General features: G+C 42.8%; 1 protein-coding gene across 3 annotated transcripts in view; it reads left to right on the plus strand.

Moving 5' to 3' along the window:
• kmt2a (lysine (K)-specific methyltransferase 2A) overlaps positions 1-16,350 on the plus strand; it is a 153,789-nt gene that overhangs the window by 124,729 nt on the left and 12,710 nt on the right. For all 3 annotated transcript variants that reach the window (XM_080214813.1, XM_080214814.1, XM_080214815.1), the window contains exons 27-33: positions 928-5,461; positions 6,611-6,706; positions 7,451-7,539; positions 10,898-11,065; positions 11,578-11,652; positions 13,934-14,108; positions 16,218-16,325. In XM_080214813.1, the coding sequence (XP_080070939.1) occupies positions 928-5,461; positions 6,611-6,706; positions 7,451-7,539; positions 10,898-11,065; positions 11,578-11,652; positions 13,934-14,108; positions 16,218-16,325 (5,245 nt within the window). The remainder of the gene's footprint in view (positions 1-927; positions 5,462-6,610; positions 6,707-7,450; positions 7,540-10,897; positions 11,066-11,577; positions 11,653-13,933; positions 14,109-16,217; positions 16,326-16,350) is intronic.

Here is a 16,350-nt window from a genome sequence, read left to right on the forward strand (position 1 = left end):
GCAGCAATTTATAAAGATAACTCAGCGTCTTTCCCATCACTATGAATGTAGGTTGAAGATTATGGGGTTTATAGTTTGGCTTGGATTTGGATACGACCCAGTTTTATCGGACAACAGCCTTATTTTTCTGTTATATCTAAAGACCTAAACTAAATTAACTTGGGCAGTTTCATTCTGTTCTTGATGTGTACAGGCCAGTGGCGTTTAGTATTAAATTGACAATCTTAGTCAGAGGCTACTTGCAATGCTAATGGTGGAGATGAGCATCGCAGTGGTGTAGTAGGATTCCTCTTATGAGGTTGGAGATGAAGACACATTACTTAAATCTGATTTGGAAAGAGCTTACTGGTAATTGTGTTTGATGCATGTTATATCTGACTAAATGATTTGGGGCTCAGGGCCTTATGTTTTGGGGATAGGTTACATAAAGTCAGATTATATTCCCTTGAGGTTAGAAGATTGAAACGTTCAGAATGATAAAGGGGTTGTTATTGTGGATGGTGACAGAATCCGAAACAAGAAGTATATTGTTAAAATTAAAGCTAGCCCATTTAGGAGTGAAATCAGGGAACATTCTTTTACACAATGGATAGTGAAAGTTCCAAGAAAGTTGTGGAAGGTGGACTCAATTGAAAATTTAAAAAAAACTAATGTTGATGAACTTCTATTAAATCAGGGTATTAAGGGATACGAAACAACATTGGGTCAATGAAATCATGGAATGAATCACCCATTGTCTAATTGAGTGGAGGAACAGGCGGGGTAGGGTGGGGTTGAATGGTCTATTCCTGTTCCTCTAATGTAGATGCTTTGCATTAATAGATAGAATAATACTGGATTTTGCTAATGCCTGGCATTCTGGTGATGAAATGTGGAATGATACCAGAAATGGTCATAATTTAATAATCTTTCTGTTTTTTTGTTAAGGGAGCCCCACACCAGTGATGCACGAGATTGTTACATTTGCTGATGCCCTACTGTCGTCGGGAAGGCGCAGTACCATCTCCAGACGACACAGCACATCTTCTGTATCGCCGCAACATTCCAGGCACAGAATGGCTTCTCCTTCCCAAATGGGCATAACTTATGTAAGATCAAGTGGGAACATTAACACATCTCCGTTGTCCTCTCACAGTCTATCATCAGGCATGGATTCTGGGAGCCAATCTGGTGAGACTGTTCATAAAGCATTTCATTCAGACAAACTAGGCACTTCACTCCAAGGATACTCTGGTCCTTCTAGCCGACAAAGAATCAGCAGCATTGACTCTGCCCCAATACATCTTACAGGAGTTTCTCATGCTTTAGGCTCCCAACTCAACAGGTCAATGCTGATGTCCGCTGGACATTACAGTTCAAAAGAACATTCTCTATCTTCATCTGGTAACCAATCTCGAAGCAGTACTTTGAAAGGTGAAAACAATACAGCTATAAATGCATCGGATAGTTCAGTGACAACGTCAGCATTAGCACAGACATCTAACACAGATACTACAGTAACAGTGTCACATCCTTCGCAGAAGGAATCATTTAATAACAGTGGGTCACACACCAACTCTATAACATCTGTCTCCAGAGAAACTAAAGCCTGTGCATTACCTTTCCATCAAAAGGATTCAAGAAGGTCTGTTGAGCTAAACAAGGACACTGTGCCAACAGGAAAAACAAGCAATCTTCATGATGTCAGCCAGGATGCTGACAGAACAAGGTTACAGTCTGCTGGAGTCAGCTACACCACAGCCACAGGAAATGACCATCTGCGAGCAAACTGCACAGAAAAGAGACCTGGCACTAAAGTGTCCTCCGCTGATCTCTCTCGAAACAGCAAAGCACAGTCAGTAAAGCATTACGAGGGAAGCCCAGGTACTGATTCAACTGTAGATGTAACAGTTAATGCTAAGGCGGCCAGCAATTTGCTGGTTGAAATAGATAAAAAAGCCCCGTCTGCTGAAGAGCCAAAACAGAGGTTTGGGGACAAATCTGGCAATGAGAACCCACTGACCACAATCATCGGGGATGGGATCCAACCCCCGTTAGAAAAAGCGCAGGCTGACATTCGCAAAAAGGAAACGCACGCTTCACGAAAACAAGGAATTCATAAATGTTTAGAACCCGACTACCTGGTTGAGGAGGATCATGACAAAGGTGTTACCACGTCCATGTCGGGCAGCTCTCAGGGAGGTGACGAGGCCTTGTCCTCTTCGGTTGTGCCTTCTGTAATGGCAGAAAGTCCAGAGAATGAACGGGAAGTCCTGAGGTGTCCAAAGTGCAACAAAGTCTACAAGCAAAGGGTGAAAAATCTTTTTCAAAAGCATGTGCTGCAGTGTGGAAATCCGACTTCACAGGAGGATGGTGAGGGGAACAAAGCCCAGGATAGTGATTCAAACAAAAGGCGCTACCCCCGCCGCAGTGCCCGGGCACGTTCAACTACATTTTTCGGGTTGACGCCCTTTTATGGTGTCAAGTCATACGGTGAAGAGGATTTTCCATTCTACCGAGATCCCTCGGGCAAGAAAAGAGGGGAGCAGTCAACTCAAGGGCAGGTAGATGGAGCTGATGATCCAAATACATCATCTGATGAGGATATGGAATACTACTACAATTTCACAAGAACCGTCATCACGTCCGATCGAGAGGGAAGGCTCGAGCCATGTAATTTCTTTGATGGCGAAGAGGATTGTCGCCTACCCAGAATCAGCCAGCTTGATGGTGTTGATGATGGCACAGAGAGTGATGCCAGTGTAGCCACGACAGTGGGCAAAGCAACACAGGTCAGCAAGATAAAAGCCAAAGAAAATGGAACTGAAAACCTAGACCTTGACGGAACCGTCAACAGTGGGGTGGATGATGTAGAAAAGGATGAACATGGTGTCAAAACAGTTTCTGACCTGAAAGGTAATGATTCAAAGTTAGATAACTGCCTTCCAGTGAGCAGAGTGAAGTCTCAGGGCCAAGACTCCTTAGGGGAGGTTTCTCTCACTTCATTAGACACTGCCAGGCGAGGCCACTCCAGTACACCTTCAGACAAGAATTTGCTGGATAGTTTTAACACAGACTTGTTGAAGTCTGCCAATGACTCTGACAATAACAATAGTGACGACTGTGGCAACATTCTTCCTTCTGATATCATGGACTTTGTCCTTAAGAACACTCAGTCTATGCAGACGCTAGGGGAAAGCCCAGAGTCATCATCATCTGAACTCATAACGTTGGGTGAGGGTCTGGGTCTGGTTAGTAACAGAGGGAAGGACATGGGCAGTCTCTTTGAAGTGTTTTCCCAACCTCTGCCCAGCGCAGAACCTGTGGAAAGTGATGTCTCAGCCTCCATTCCTGCAGAGGAGCCATTTGAGCTGCCTCTGGAATTGCCGTCCGACCTCTCTGTTTTAACAACGTGCAGTCCAACTGTTTCCAACCAAAGCCACAGCAGCCTCACTGTCATTTCAACATCGCAGCTGGCCTCCTCGGAAGATCAGTCAGTACTGAATATACCTGCTGCTGAGTCAGTAGAGAAGGGGGTGACGGTGACAGGGGAAAAGTCAGTGACGGTGAATGATGCCGAAGTTTCTTTGATAGGACATCAAGTGGTGGAACCATCTGGCGAAAGTCACATGACATCTGATCAGTTCATGCAAAGTCACATGGACACCGACCAGTTAACCACACCGACCTGCAGTCAAGTGGAGCAGGGGCACAACAGCCAGGACATTACTGGGGTTGGCACTGGCTCACCAGTTGTCATTCCGGCATCTGTTTCCTCTTCCGTGCCACCGCAGGGCCAGAAATACATCACAAGCCCAGCAGATAGCCCCGGGCCTGCTCCTATTGCCAACACTACAGTACAGCCGGCAACCCCTCTCCTTAAACCAGGAACAGATAATGTCATCGTTGTCAATCAGCATGGACACCCACTGTATGTTCTCCAGACGCATCCCAATGGTCTTACTCAAAAGATAAATCTTGCACCTTCAGTGGGTCCTGCACAAACAGTTGTAGAGACAAACAGTACAGTCCTTGCACAAAATGTTTCCATGGGAGGTAGCCTGGCATTAGCTACAGGTTTAAATTCAAGTTTGCCAGCCTCTCAGTCAATATGCACTTCTGCCACTATGGCAAGCAGTAAAGGGTTGTTGACTTTATCGCAACATCCTCAGTTACATTCCTTTGCAGGACCCACTGCATCTGGATTTCAGCCTAACAGTGCTAGCTCTGCCTCTGGCCTCCTCATTGGGGTCCAGTCACCTCAGGATCCGCAGCTTTTAAGCTCTGAGTCTAGTCAGAGGCCAGAGCTCATCACTGCCACGACCTCTAGTCCAGGATCAACCCAAGCTAAGAAAAGACCAATCAACAGGCTACCTTCCAAAAAAGGCAAAAAGCTTGCACCTTCGTACCAACAGACTTCTAGTTCAGCTTCAGAAATTGTGCCTAATATAACTTCAATTAACTTCTCTCCATCGCAAGTCCCTGGAGGGATAGCTAACCAGACAGGCTTAGTGGATTTAGGAACACTTGCTAGTACAGGACCCCAACGCACAATTCCTAATATAATCAAAAGGCCCAAATCTGCAGTGATGTATTTTGAACAGTCTTCTTTGCCTGTGCCCCAACTTCAGCAAACGCTGGGGGCAACAGGGTCCACAAACATCATTGGTTCAGAAAACGCTCATTTGGCAGCTGGAAGTGTATCAGCATTGGGTCCGGGTCAGTCAGTTTTGAACGTTGTATCTATGCAAGCAGCAACAGCAGCAACAACTGGGGGTGCGGTGACAGGACATATTCTGGGTCAAAGCTCAGTAACCTTAACTACTCCCATGTTGCTAGGCACAGACATCAGTGGCTCAATAAGCAATCTGTTAATCAAAGCAAGTCAACAGAGTTTAGGACTTTCAGATCAGGCGGTGCCATTGCCTGGAGCAGGAATGTTCCAACATCTAGCACCACCACAAAGCCCTAACAGTGGGCCTTTGTCACCACCTCAAAGTATATGCTTGCTACCTTCCAGCCCAGCAGTTAGTGTACCAGTTGCACCAAGCTCATCTGACCAGGATGGGGCCTATCAGCTACATCAACAGATAACTCAGCTTCTGTCCAACAAAGGTGTAGCAACAACTGCCCAACTAGATGCTGCCTGCAGTTCAGGAGGCCAAATGACAACCACCACACTAACAGTGTCAACAAGTGTTGTGAGCAGCACAGTTTCTTTTTCAAACACCAGCATGGCTTCGCCAGTTCCGGTGACCTCTGTGTTTTCCTCCACCATGGACCAGTCTCCAGTCAGTGCAATGACCGTGGTGTCCTCTGACTCTCCAAGGGCCAAGCCCAGGATAAAACGGGCATCACCTGCTTTGGACAAACAAAGCATTAAAAAGCACAAGACGGCCCACATTATGACTGAATCCTTTGGAGATCATCAAGCTGCCCTGGAGTCTGATTCAACCAACGTCCCCCTGTCCTCCAATACTGAGTAAGTATTCAGAGCAAATGTGTAAGATGCCTCATTTAGCTAACTTTAAGAGTGACTTCATAAATCATTCATAAATCTTCATAGATCTTCTTGTGGTCTGACACACTGTCAGTCTCATATGGGAGTATTTATTGGACTCATTCATCTTTTACATGAGACATGAAACTGAGGCTTTGTCTGCTCTGCTTGGGTGGGTCTAAAAGATTCCATGGTACTGTTTTGAAGAACTGGGGAGTTGCCTCCATTGCCTTGGTTAATACTTATCCCTCAATCAACAACACTTAAAAATATTCCCTGGTTGTCATTGCATTGCTGTTTGTGGTAGATTACTGTCTGCTACTTGGCGGCACAGTGGTTAGCACTGCTGCCTCATAGCGCCAGGGACCCAGGTTTAATTCCAATCGTGGCTGCCTGAATGGAGTTTGCACACTCTCCCCATGTCTGCATGGGTTTCCTCTGGGTGCTCTGGTTTCCTTCCACTTGGAAGATGTGTGGGGTAAGTTGATTAGCCATGCTAAATTGCCCCTTAGTGTCATGGGGATTTGAAGGGTAAATATGTGGGGTTACGGGAATAGGGCCTGGGTGGAATTGTTATCGCTGCAGATCCAATGGGCCGAATGGCCTCCTTCTGCACTAGGGATTCTACGATTCAGTGACATGTTTTCTTCATTAAGACAAATATTTCAAGTTATTTGATCATTCTTTTTTAAAGCAAGAAATAATTTTGAATTAACGGGTAAAGCTTTTGTTAGAGCCTTCTAAATGGAGGAGTAGTACAGTACTTAATGGAGCTTGCAATTCATAAATGTTATCTTTTACACATATACCTTAATGTTATCTTTAGGATTTCAGAACTGGGTAAGTCAAGCTCAATATCCACTTGAACTGTAAAACAAGCAAGCAATATAATGAGATTTTATCATCCTAAGCCTAGGTTGGTTTGACTGTATTTTGAATGAGGGTGAGATCCTGATACTACTGCTATAGTGGGAGCAGCATCGGATGATTTACAAGACTGTAATGCACTGCATAGTAGCACATTGAAGCAAGTTTGATATGTTTGTTTAACACATCAGCAATGCACTAAACAAATGCGGTAACAACATTGTACCTTGAACTAAATGCGTATAATGTGTAACATAACTTTAGGTCTATTCGAGTACGAATAAGGACAACAGTGCAACACGCAGTGGAACTTGAGGAGCACCAACAAGAGGACGGTAACAGGGATCCCGAGTCTCCAAGGTGAGTAGAGGTTATGGTGTAAGTCTTTCCACTAACGTGTTATCATAACCTTCACACTTAAACTTGAATGACTGCTTGCAGTTTTCTCTTCTGTTCTGTATGAAATTTCAACTAAATTTAAGATATGCTTTCCGACCATTTAGGGACGTAGTGGTTGAGGGCTTAACCACTACTTGAATCAAGCAGCATTGTATTTGTGAGCAAGTTGCTGTGGTCCTTTTTCATTCAATGCTAAAATTCACCCAGCTTAATAAAACCAGGAGTGTTTGGGTGGCACGGTGGTACAATGGTAAGCATTGCTGCCTCACAGCGCCAGGGACCTGGGTTCGATTCCCGGCTTGGGTCACTGACTGTGTGGAGTTTGCATGTTCTCCCCCGTGTCTGTGTGGGTTTCCTCCGGGTGCTGCGGTTTCCTACCACAGTCCAAAAGACATGCTGGTTAGATGCATTGGCCATGCTAAATCCTCCCTCAGTGTACCCGGACAAGCGCCGGAGTGTGGTGACTAGGGGATTTACACAGTAACTTCATTGCAGTGTTAATGTAAGCCTACTTGTGATGAATAAAATGTAGCTTATCTTGACTGAAATAAACATGCTGCTTAGCTCTATTAAATGTTTAAAGTGCATTTATAAAATGTCTCAAACAGTTAAAATTAACTTTAGGACTTCAAGTTATTTTACTGAAGTAGTCAATTGTCATCAAATACATTGTCAGTTAAAGCAAATAGTTTTTTCCCTCCTTAGTCAAATGGAACATATGCCAACGCTGCAGCCGTTTGAATCCGTGAACACAACAACATCAAATGCAGAGGGACAGGATGACTTTGTCACTGGTAAGCAGCAAGCGTTGTTTTAAAATGAGTCTGCAGAAATGTGGAACTATTGTTTCTGACCTCTTCGATGGAAGTTCTACAGCTTGCGCAGACTGGGGCCAAATGTTATGTTTTTGGGAGTCCACCTCAATTCACTCACTGGGGCAGCAGTATGCCTTGCCTGTTCCCAAAGACCGTATCAGCTGCGACGCTGACACTTAGACCATTTAGCCCCTTAAGCCTATTGTGCCATTCAATAAGTTCATGACTGGTCTTACTGTTGCTTTAAATCCATTTTTCCGATTGTTCCCTTTGACTTGGACTCCCTTATAAATCAATAAGTTGTGAAGGGAAGGAAACTGGGGAGGAAACTTAAGTTGTTTTGCAAACTTTTTTTTATCACCCTTCATAGGTTAAATAGGATATCTGGCAGAAAAACAAGCCATTCTACCCAACCAGTCTAAGCTGGTGTTTAGGTGCCATTCGAGTTTCTTCCCATTTTGTTCATCTATTTCTTTCTCGCTCATATAGTTGTCTACCTTCCCCTTAAATATATCTATGCCACCTGCTTCAACCATTTCCACATTCAATTCCCTATTGGATTTCTTGCTGAGTACCTTGTTTTGGTAGCTTTCAGTTATCACACCCACAGGAGGAAATATTTTTCTGAACCCACTCTTATTGAAACCTTTCATAACTTTAAGTACCTATATTAGGTCATGCCTCAGCCTTTTTGCATATATGCCATGCTTGTGAACTGAACTCTCCACTCACCTGATGGAGGAGCAGTGCTTCAAAAGCTCGCAATTCAAAACCTGTTGGAATTTAACCTGGTGTTGTGAGACTTCTTATTGTGCCCACTCCTATCCAACACCGGCATCTCCGCATTTTTGCAAGAGAAAAGAGACCCTATCTATCAATCCTTTCCTGATATGTATATCCAAGCATTTTGGGTATCATCCTTGTAAATCTCCTGTGCACCCTCTAGTGCTTTAATATCCTTATATGGCGACAAGAACTACATGTGACTGTGAGTGTGGCCTTACTGCTATTTGATTCAGGTTAAACATAACTTCTGTACATTTCAATACTCTCAAAATAAAGCCTCGTTCAAAATAAATTAAACTGATTGTGAAACTATTCAGACACAGTTGTACTGTAAACTAGAAAGGCATATTAATAATATTTCTGATGTCAGGGAAATTGTCAGAGCATTAGTCTTGTAAATGCTCTTAAATCATTTACTGAAATTGCTACTATAGTAGTGACATCAGTATCTCACTCTCATTCAAAATTACTCATTAGCATCTCTGAATAACCCAGCTGAATAAGATCAGATTGACAGTTCAGGAAGAAAGAAAGTGTTTCCTATGATTATATTTATGGAGAAACTGAGTACATGAGGGTGAAAGGAAATACTGTGAGGCTTTGAACATAATCAACTTCTTAGACCCTTTCGGCCAATGACCTGTTTCTGTGCTGTAGGCTCGGTGTAATTCTAAGTAAGGTCCAGTCCCTGATCTAAACCAAGGAGCAATATGAATGCTTCATCCAATGTTGCTTCCTACCACTGTGGGATTTGTGTAGGCATCATGCGAGGACAGGGCCACTCTCTTACTCACGTGAAGGATTATAGGGCAGCTGACATCTCTGAAACTACCTTAGAAATAAATTGACACTTTCAGGAGAGAGGACTGAAAATGAAAGAAAGAAAACTTAGATTTACAGTATCATTGTTTGGGGCACTAGGGAATAGGAGCATAAACATGCTCAGCCCAACCACCAAAAACATAGGATGGTATGAAGTCTTTTTAAATACAGGTAAAAGGACCTCTGCTGACCGTGTAATTTATTAACTAAAGTAAGCAAATATTTTGATGCTTTGTCTCATGGATAAATGTTTGCCTTCTTCAGTTAATAAATTATTTTTGCTCAAGTGTATTACGCATGCTGACAGCAGAAATGTGAAGCGGTAGTGTTCTGAACAATTGCAGACTACCCCAAGAACTGCAGCAGTTGAAATAGAATGCCTACCACAATCTCCTTGGACCATTAGGGATGGACAATAAATGCCAGTCTCACCAGCGACATCAACATCCCATGAAAATTTTTTTTGTTATAAAACAGCAGTGAATTTTGCCAGAGATTCAGCCATTTTGGGGACTTTACAGTTGATTCTGTTATGATCCAGGCCAGAAAATTCAAGGTGTTTTATGAAGTTAGCCTAGACCACAAGTTTTGCACTTTGATTTTGGCAAGGGTGAGCATAAGGTGTTTCACTCCAGATATAATTCAAGTGATCCATGAAGAAACTTCTATCAAATAAAGTTTATTTAAGAATACAGTTAAATTACAATAAAAAGATTTTGTATAACTTCTACCTATTACAAGTTTCAAGCGCGTTAAACCCTAACAGCCAGTTTACTATGATGTTCCAAATCAAACAACACCCTACAAACATACACTACCTTCTAGACTTGACATAGAAAGACTGTTGTGCCCATGCGATGCTGAATTTTGCAGCTTTTTAACACCTGCTGTGAATTGGTCATTTGAGGTGTTTGATTAAAACTGAGGCTTTCCAGTCCTGGAACTTGCAGCACACTTCGAGAGGGAGAGAAAGAAATCCTGCCTGTTTCCACTAGCTTCTCGCTAGCAACTCACAGACAGCAGAATTTCCAACTCCAGGGATAGGGAAACAAGAAACACTGCTTTCTGTCTCAAATCCAAACAGCTTCTGAGCTAAATTAAATTAAAGCCTTGGACTTTTCTGTGGAAATAAACTGTCCCCCATGCATCACCCAACCTGTCAATCATTCCCAAATCAAGCCCCAATCAGCAATCCCAAGGGATCATTAACACTTTAGGAGATTGTGTTAGCCCAGATTAAAATAAACACGTTCATTATATCGCATCAGCAACATTTAAAGGACACCACTTTCAGACAATTCGGCAACAATAAAATACCAGCTCCTGTTTGAAAAACCTGCAGTGAAACATGATTAAAATACGTTATAAAAGGCACAGTACTGCCACAATTCTGATCTCATTTTCACACAATATCAGAACTTTGCCCAATAAAAAATACATCATCCTATGCAGGACACTTGCTAGTGGGAATCACTTGACCACAATCCCCTCCATAGCTCTTGGATAATGGGACCACAGATGCTACTTCATCAAGATAGCTAACATAAGCATTGATCCCGAGAACTTCCTGTTCTATTTGGCTCATTTTTCATAGGCACTTCAAACTTTTCTAATTATGAGAGTAAACCTTTGAATGGGGGCCTGCTCACAGAACAGTGCATTTTGGAAGGTACAAACAAAGCTCGCCCGTAAAGGGTTATTGATCATGTATGTTCTACTTTCCTGTTAGAATCTAAAAGCTCAGATGATGATGACTCCTTCAGTTCTCCGCTTCTCGCTCTGCTTGAGCAAGAGGAAAAGAGGAAGGAAATCAGGAGTGAGAAGAAATCAAAGAAAGGCCTGCTGTTCCAGATCACGAGTGATGATGGGTTTCAGATCCAGTGTGATAATATTGAAGGTAGGGATAGTTTACTGACTTGTGCGTTTGTGTGGAATGAGACTGCAGTGTCATGTGTGTGGGTGCTGTCTGGGTGGAATGAGGATTCTGTGTTCGAGATGCTGGGTGCATTCTGGCTGCAGTTGAGGGGGGGAATCATTGTTTGTTTTGATTGGGGTACTCTTTAAACAAGTGCAGCTGGGCTTTGCCGGCGTGTTGAGGCCTCTTTTGGTTTCAGATTCCAGTATCTGTAGTAATTTGCTTTTATCTATTATTTCTAAAGCACTTTGATATGTCCTGGGGTTGTGAAAAGTACAAGAGGTGTCCAAATCCTTTTTTTCAGTTTCAATGTGATGGTGTCTTCTAAAATGGGGGCATGTTTGAAATATAATCCCAAACCTTAGGAGTTAATGGTGTTTGGGTGGCTTTGGGATGTGTAGAGTTAGAATAGAAGCACACAACTGTCTAGATTGTGAGAACTGTGAATTTTTCCACATAAGTATATTGTTATTGCTGTAAACTTCTTGTTATAGAAGGATGGAAGGTGCTGACTGATAAAGTACAGGAAGCTCGGTCTAACGCTCGCCTGAAACACATATCATTTTCTGGTAAGTGTTGTTTACTATGAAGGGAATTTCACCTACTGGTTGGCTGTAGGGAAACAAAGGTTTTACACATGGAAATGGCAAATCTCAAAGAGTAAGAAAATCTAAACTAGCAATTCAAGCCCCAGGAGTCAGGGTTCCAATCCCTTCACTGGAAACCATGCATGGTTTGGGAGAAATTAAACTAGCAAAATAGGTGAGAATTTGGATTTAAATACATACTGTGCTATAAATGTGTACCTGTATTTGTAAATGTTTGTTCCTAATGCTTAACAATCCCTTCTTTGTACTTTATTTGAAATTGTAACATTTTCACATGATACACAAAATATATATTTGGTGTTCCCTGTTTAAGTTTCAGTTGCTTTCTCTCATTCACATTTTGACTTCATTGTCCTTCAGCAGGAGTTGTCCACTCATTGTTGTTCAGCCGTGAATACAAAACCACACTTCGGGGGCGATTCTCCCATCCCGTGCAGATCAGCTGTGATCTGCCTCCCTTGGAGTGGTGGGTTGGCTAGAGATCGGGGCGCTCCGGGCAAGAGGGGAGAGGGCTTGGGGCTGACCCGGGAATGCTTGTGGGAGCCATGATCAGCTGTGGGAAGAGCTGGAGGGGCAACACTGCAGGAGTCCTGAGCTGGCCAGCAATTGGAGGACGATAGATACGGAATTGTCAGCCTCAGGCACGAATAGGCCCTACCTCTTCCCTCCTCCTCCTCCTCTTCCCCCCCCACCCCCGCTGCCGCCGCCCAAGCTTTTAACGTTACTCCCAATCGTGAACTTTACACTGCACGAAGTGTGGGAGATTTGAGTGTGAATTCCCACTGAGAAAACAATTGTGATTTACGTAAGTTTTCCCACAAATTCAGCACTTCAAACTTTTTTGGGAGAATCGCCTCCTTAGAGTCAGCTGCTAGCTGTGTATGCCCACTCCCAAATATAAGAACAGGAAAGAGACCATTCAGCCTATTGAACCTGTCCACCAATCAGTTAAATTATGGCTGATCTGCATTTTAACTACATTTATCTGCTATGGTTCCATATCCCTTTCTACCCTTGTTTAACAAAATACCATCAATCTCAGATTTGAAATTTTCTCAACACCTTTATGGGAGAGGGAATTTCAGATTTCCACTATCTGTATGAAATGCTTTATGTCATTACCTTTAATAGCATAAATCTAATTTTATGGCTAGGCCTCTTGTTCCGCACCCTCTCATACCGGAGATTTTTTTTTCTTAGCTGGCCTAGCATTTTTACTGCCCATCCCTAATTGCCCTTGAAAAGGAAGTGGTGAACTGCCTTCTTGATCCACTGCAGTCCCGTCTGATATAGGTACACCCACAGTGGTGTCAGGGAGTAAGTTTCAGAATTTTGACTCAGGCACAGTGAAGGAATGGTGATATATTCCCAAGCCATGATGGTGTGTGGTTTGAAGAGGCATTTGTACATGTTAATGTTCCCGTGTATCTGCTGTCATTGTCCTTCTAGGCAGTAGAGGTTGCAAATTTACAAAATGCTATTGCAAGAGCCTTGGTGATGTTACTGCGCTGCATCGAGTAAATGGTTCACACTATTGCCTCTGTGCTTTGGTGGTGAAAGGAGTGGACATTGAAGTAGTGGGTGGGGTCCGATCAAGTGGGCTGCTTTGTCCTGGATGGCATTGAGCTTCTTGAGTATTGTTAAAGCTGAAGTAATCTTTCAGATTCCTGACATGTAGACAGTGGACAGGCTTTGAGGAGTCAGGTGTGAATTCCCAGCTTCTGAACTGTTTTTGTACCAACAGTATTTGTACGTTTGATCCAGCTCAGTTTCTGGTCAGTGGTAATCTCGGGGTGCATATAGTGGGATTTCAGAATTGTATTGCTATTGAATGTCATGGGGAAACGGTTGGATTCTGTCTCGTTGAAGATGGTCATTGCTGATACTTGTGAATGTTACTAGCTACTTACCAGCCCAAGCTTGAATATTGTCCAGGTCTTGCTACAATTGGGCACAGACTGCTGCAGTACCCTATTAAATATCTATCCTACTAAATCGTTTGAGTATTTTAAATGCCTCCATTAGATCACCCCTTAATCTCCTAAATTTGAGGGACCACAAATGTAGTTTGTCCATACATAATCTAACTGATGTTTTCTGTCCTTGCAGTAGAATTTGTACAATGAAGATAGACAATAGTACAGTCAGTCAGGCTTAAAGGATTCTTTTGTTATCCAAGTATTTAGTATTGTCTACACCTTATAAGCATGTGTTTATTTTTAATTTTGTTTGGTATTTTCAGCGATCAATGGACTGAAAATGCTGGGTATTTCTCATGATGCAGTGGTGTTCCTAATCGAACAACTCTATGGAGCCAAACGTTGCAAAAATTACAGCTTCAAGTTTCACAAACATCAGGAAGTGGATGAGCTCCCTATCAACCCACACGGATCAGCAAGGGCCGAAATACACCAAAGGTAAAATATGAAGGTAGAAGCTTACATTCAAGCTGTCACACTCAGCTGATAACAATTAGCAAAGTAACCTCACGTTGCAGTTGAGTGATCAGGCATTAATTTAGTTGTGACTAATGTTAATAACAATGGTTTAATTTGAAGAAATTTTTGGAATTCAAAATGAAGTTTCCTTCTCAACATTTTGTTCCTCTCATTTACTCCTGCCTCCCAACTGAATCACAGAAGGAGACCATTTGGCCCATCCTGTTTGTCCTGGCTTTCCAGGGGAAGCAATGGCCAAGTGGTATTATCGCTAGACTATTAATCCAGAAATTCAGCTAATACCTTGGGTTCCAAGGCAAATGGTGGAATTTGAATTCAATAAAAAATGTCTGGACTTAAGAGTCGACTGATTGTGAATCAACTTACAGAACATGGACTGCAGTGATTCAAGAAGGCAGCTTACCACCACCTTCTCAAGGGCAACTAGGAAGGGTAATAAATGCTGGCCAGTCAGAGATGCCCATGTCCCATGAATGAATTTTAAGAAGCCAATCTGGTTCACTAATGACCTTTAGGGAAGTAAATTTGCCATCTTGACCTGGTCTGGCCTACATGTGATTCCAGAGCCACAGCTCTAGAATGAGGGCAGCTAGGGATAGGAAGAATGGCATGGTGACACAGTGGTTAGCACTGCTGCCTCACAGCGCCAGGGACCCAAGTTTGATTCCTGGCTTGGATCACTGTCTGTGCAGAGCCTGCATGTTCTCCCCGTGTCTGCGTGAGTTTCCTCTGGCTTCCTCCCACAGTCCAAAAGACATGCTGGTTAGGTGCATTGGCCATGCTAAATTCTCCTTCAGTGTACCCGAACAGGTGCCAGAATGTGGCTACTGGAGGATTTTCACAATAATGTCATTGCAGTGTTAACATAAGCCTACTTGTGACTAATAAATAAACTTTTAAAAACAATAAATGCTGGACAGCCAATGACACCCATGTCCCATGAGTGAATACACAAAAAAAACTTACCATTTTCCCTGTAACATGCTGAATGTTAGATTTTTCTGTCTCATCAAAGCGAGAGAGCAAACATGATTTATTTGCGTATAGACAACAACCAGAAAGTCTTGACGCAGATTTTTTTTCTCGTAATGCAAAAGCCATAGATGACAGGCTGAACCTATAGTGTAGGGATACCACAAAGAAAATAAAGAAGATAAAGTACTTCGAGAGGGGTGATTAGGTGATGTCAATTCTGCGTTTGTGTACTAGAGGAAGAGACCATGGGGAAGGTGAGGTGAACTGAAATTTTGAGCTCAATAGAGAGTTGGGGACAGCATTTAAATGTTGATTTTAACAGTGAGGATTTGATTTGATTTATTATTGTCATGTGTTGGTATACAGTGAAAAGTATTGTTTCTCACATGCTGTACAAAGCATACCGTTCACAAGAAAGGAAAGGGTGCAGAATATAGTGTTACAGTTACAGTAGAGAAAGATCAACTTAATGCAAGGTAGGTCTGTTCAAAAGCCTGATGGCAGAAGGGAAGAAGCCCTTCTTGAGTTGGTTGGTACATGACCTCATACTTCAGTGTCTTCTACCCGACAGAGGAAGATTGAATAGAGTATGTTCGGGATCCTTAATTGTGCTGGCTGCTTTGCCGAGGCAGCGGGAAGTGTAGACAGAATCAGTGGATGGGGGGCTAGTTTGCGTGATGGATTGGGTTACGTTCACAACCTTCTGTAGTTCCTTGTGGTCTTGGGCAGAGCAAGAGCCATACTAAGCTGTGATACAACCAGAAAGAATGCTTTCTATGGTGCATTAGTAAATGCTGCTGAGAGATGTAGCGGATATGCCAAATTTCCTTAGTCTTCTGAGAAAGTACAGCCGTTGGTGTGCTTTCTTAACTATAGAATTGGCATGGGGGAATCAGGACAGGTTGTTAATGCAAGGTTCAAGGTCTAGGACACTACCAAGGATAAAGAAAATAGGAAAGAAATATCAGTGTGATTCTTAGCTTGCATTCTTTCTGTGTACACAGAAAGAAGGATGTGCATTTACATAGCACCTCAAGGTGATAATGCTTCAAAAAGGATCCATGTTTTATTGCTTTATTCTTATTCACGCAGGAAGTCAGCGTTTGACATGTTCAATTTTTTGGCTTCAAAACATCGGCAGCCACCAGACTATTGCCCCAACGATGAGGAGGAAGAGGAGGTGCAGCTTAAATCAGCACGGTGGGCTCCAGGAGTTGGATAGTCA

This window comes from Carcharhinus amblyrhynchos, chromosome 29 (assembly GCF_965287045.1).
Source record: "Carcharhinus amblyrhynchos chromosome 29, sCarAmb.v2.hapA, whole genome shotgun sequence".
Taxonomy (NCBI): domain Eukaryota; kingdom Metazoa; phylum Chordata; class Chondrichthyes; order Carcharhiniformes; family Carcharhinidae; genus Carcharhinus; species Carcharhinus amblyrhynchos.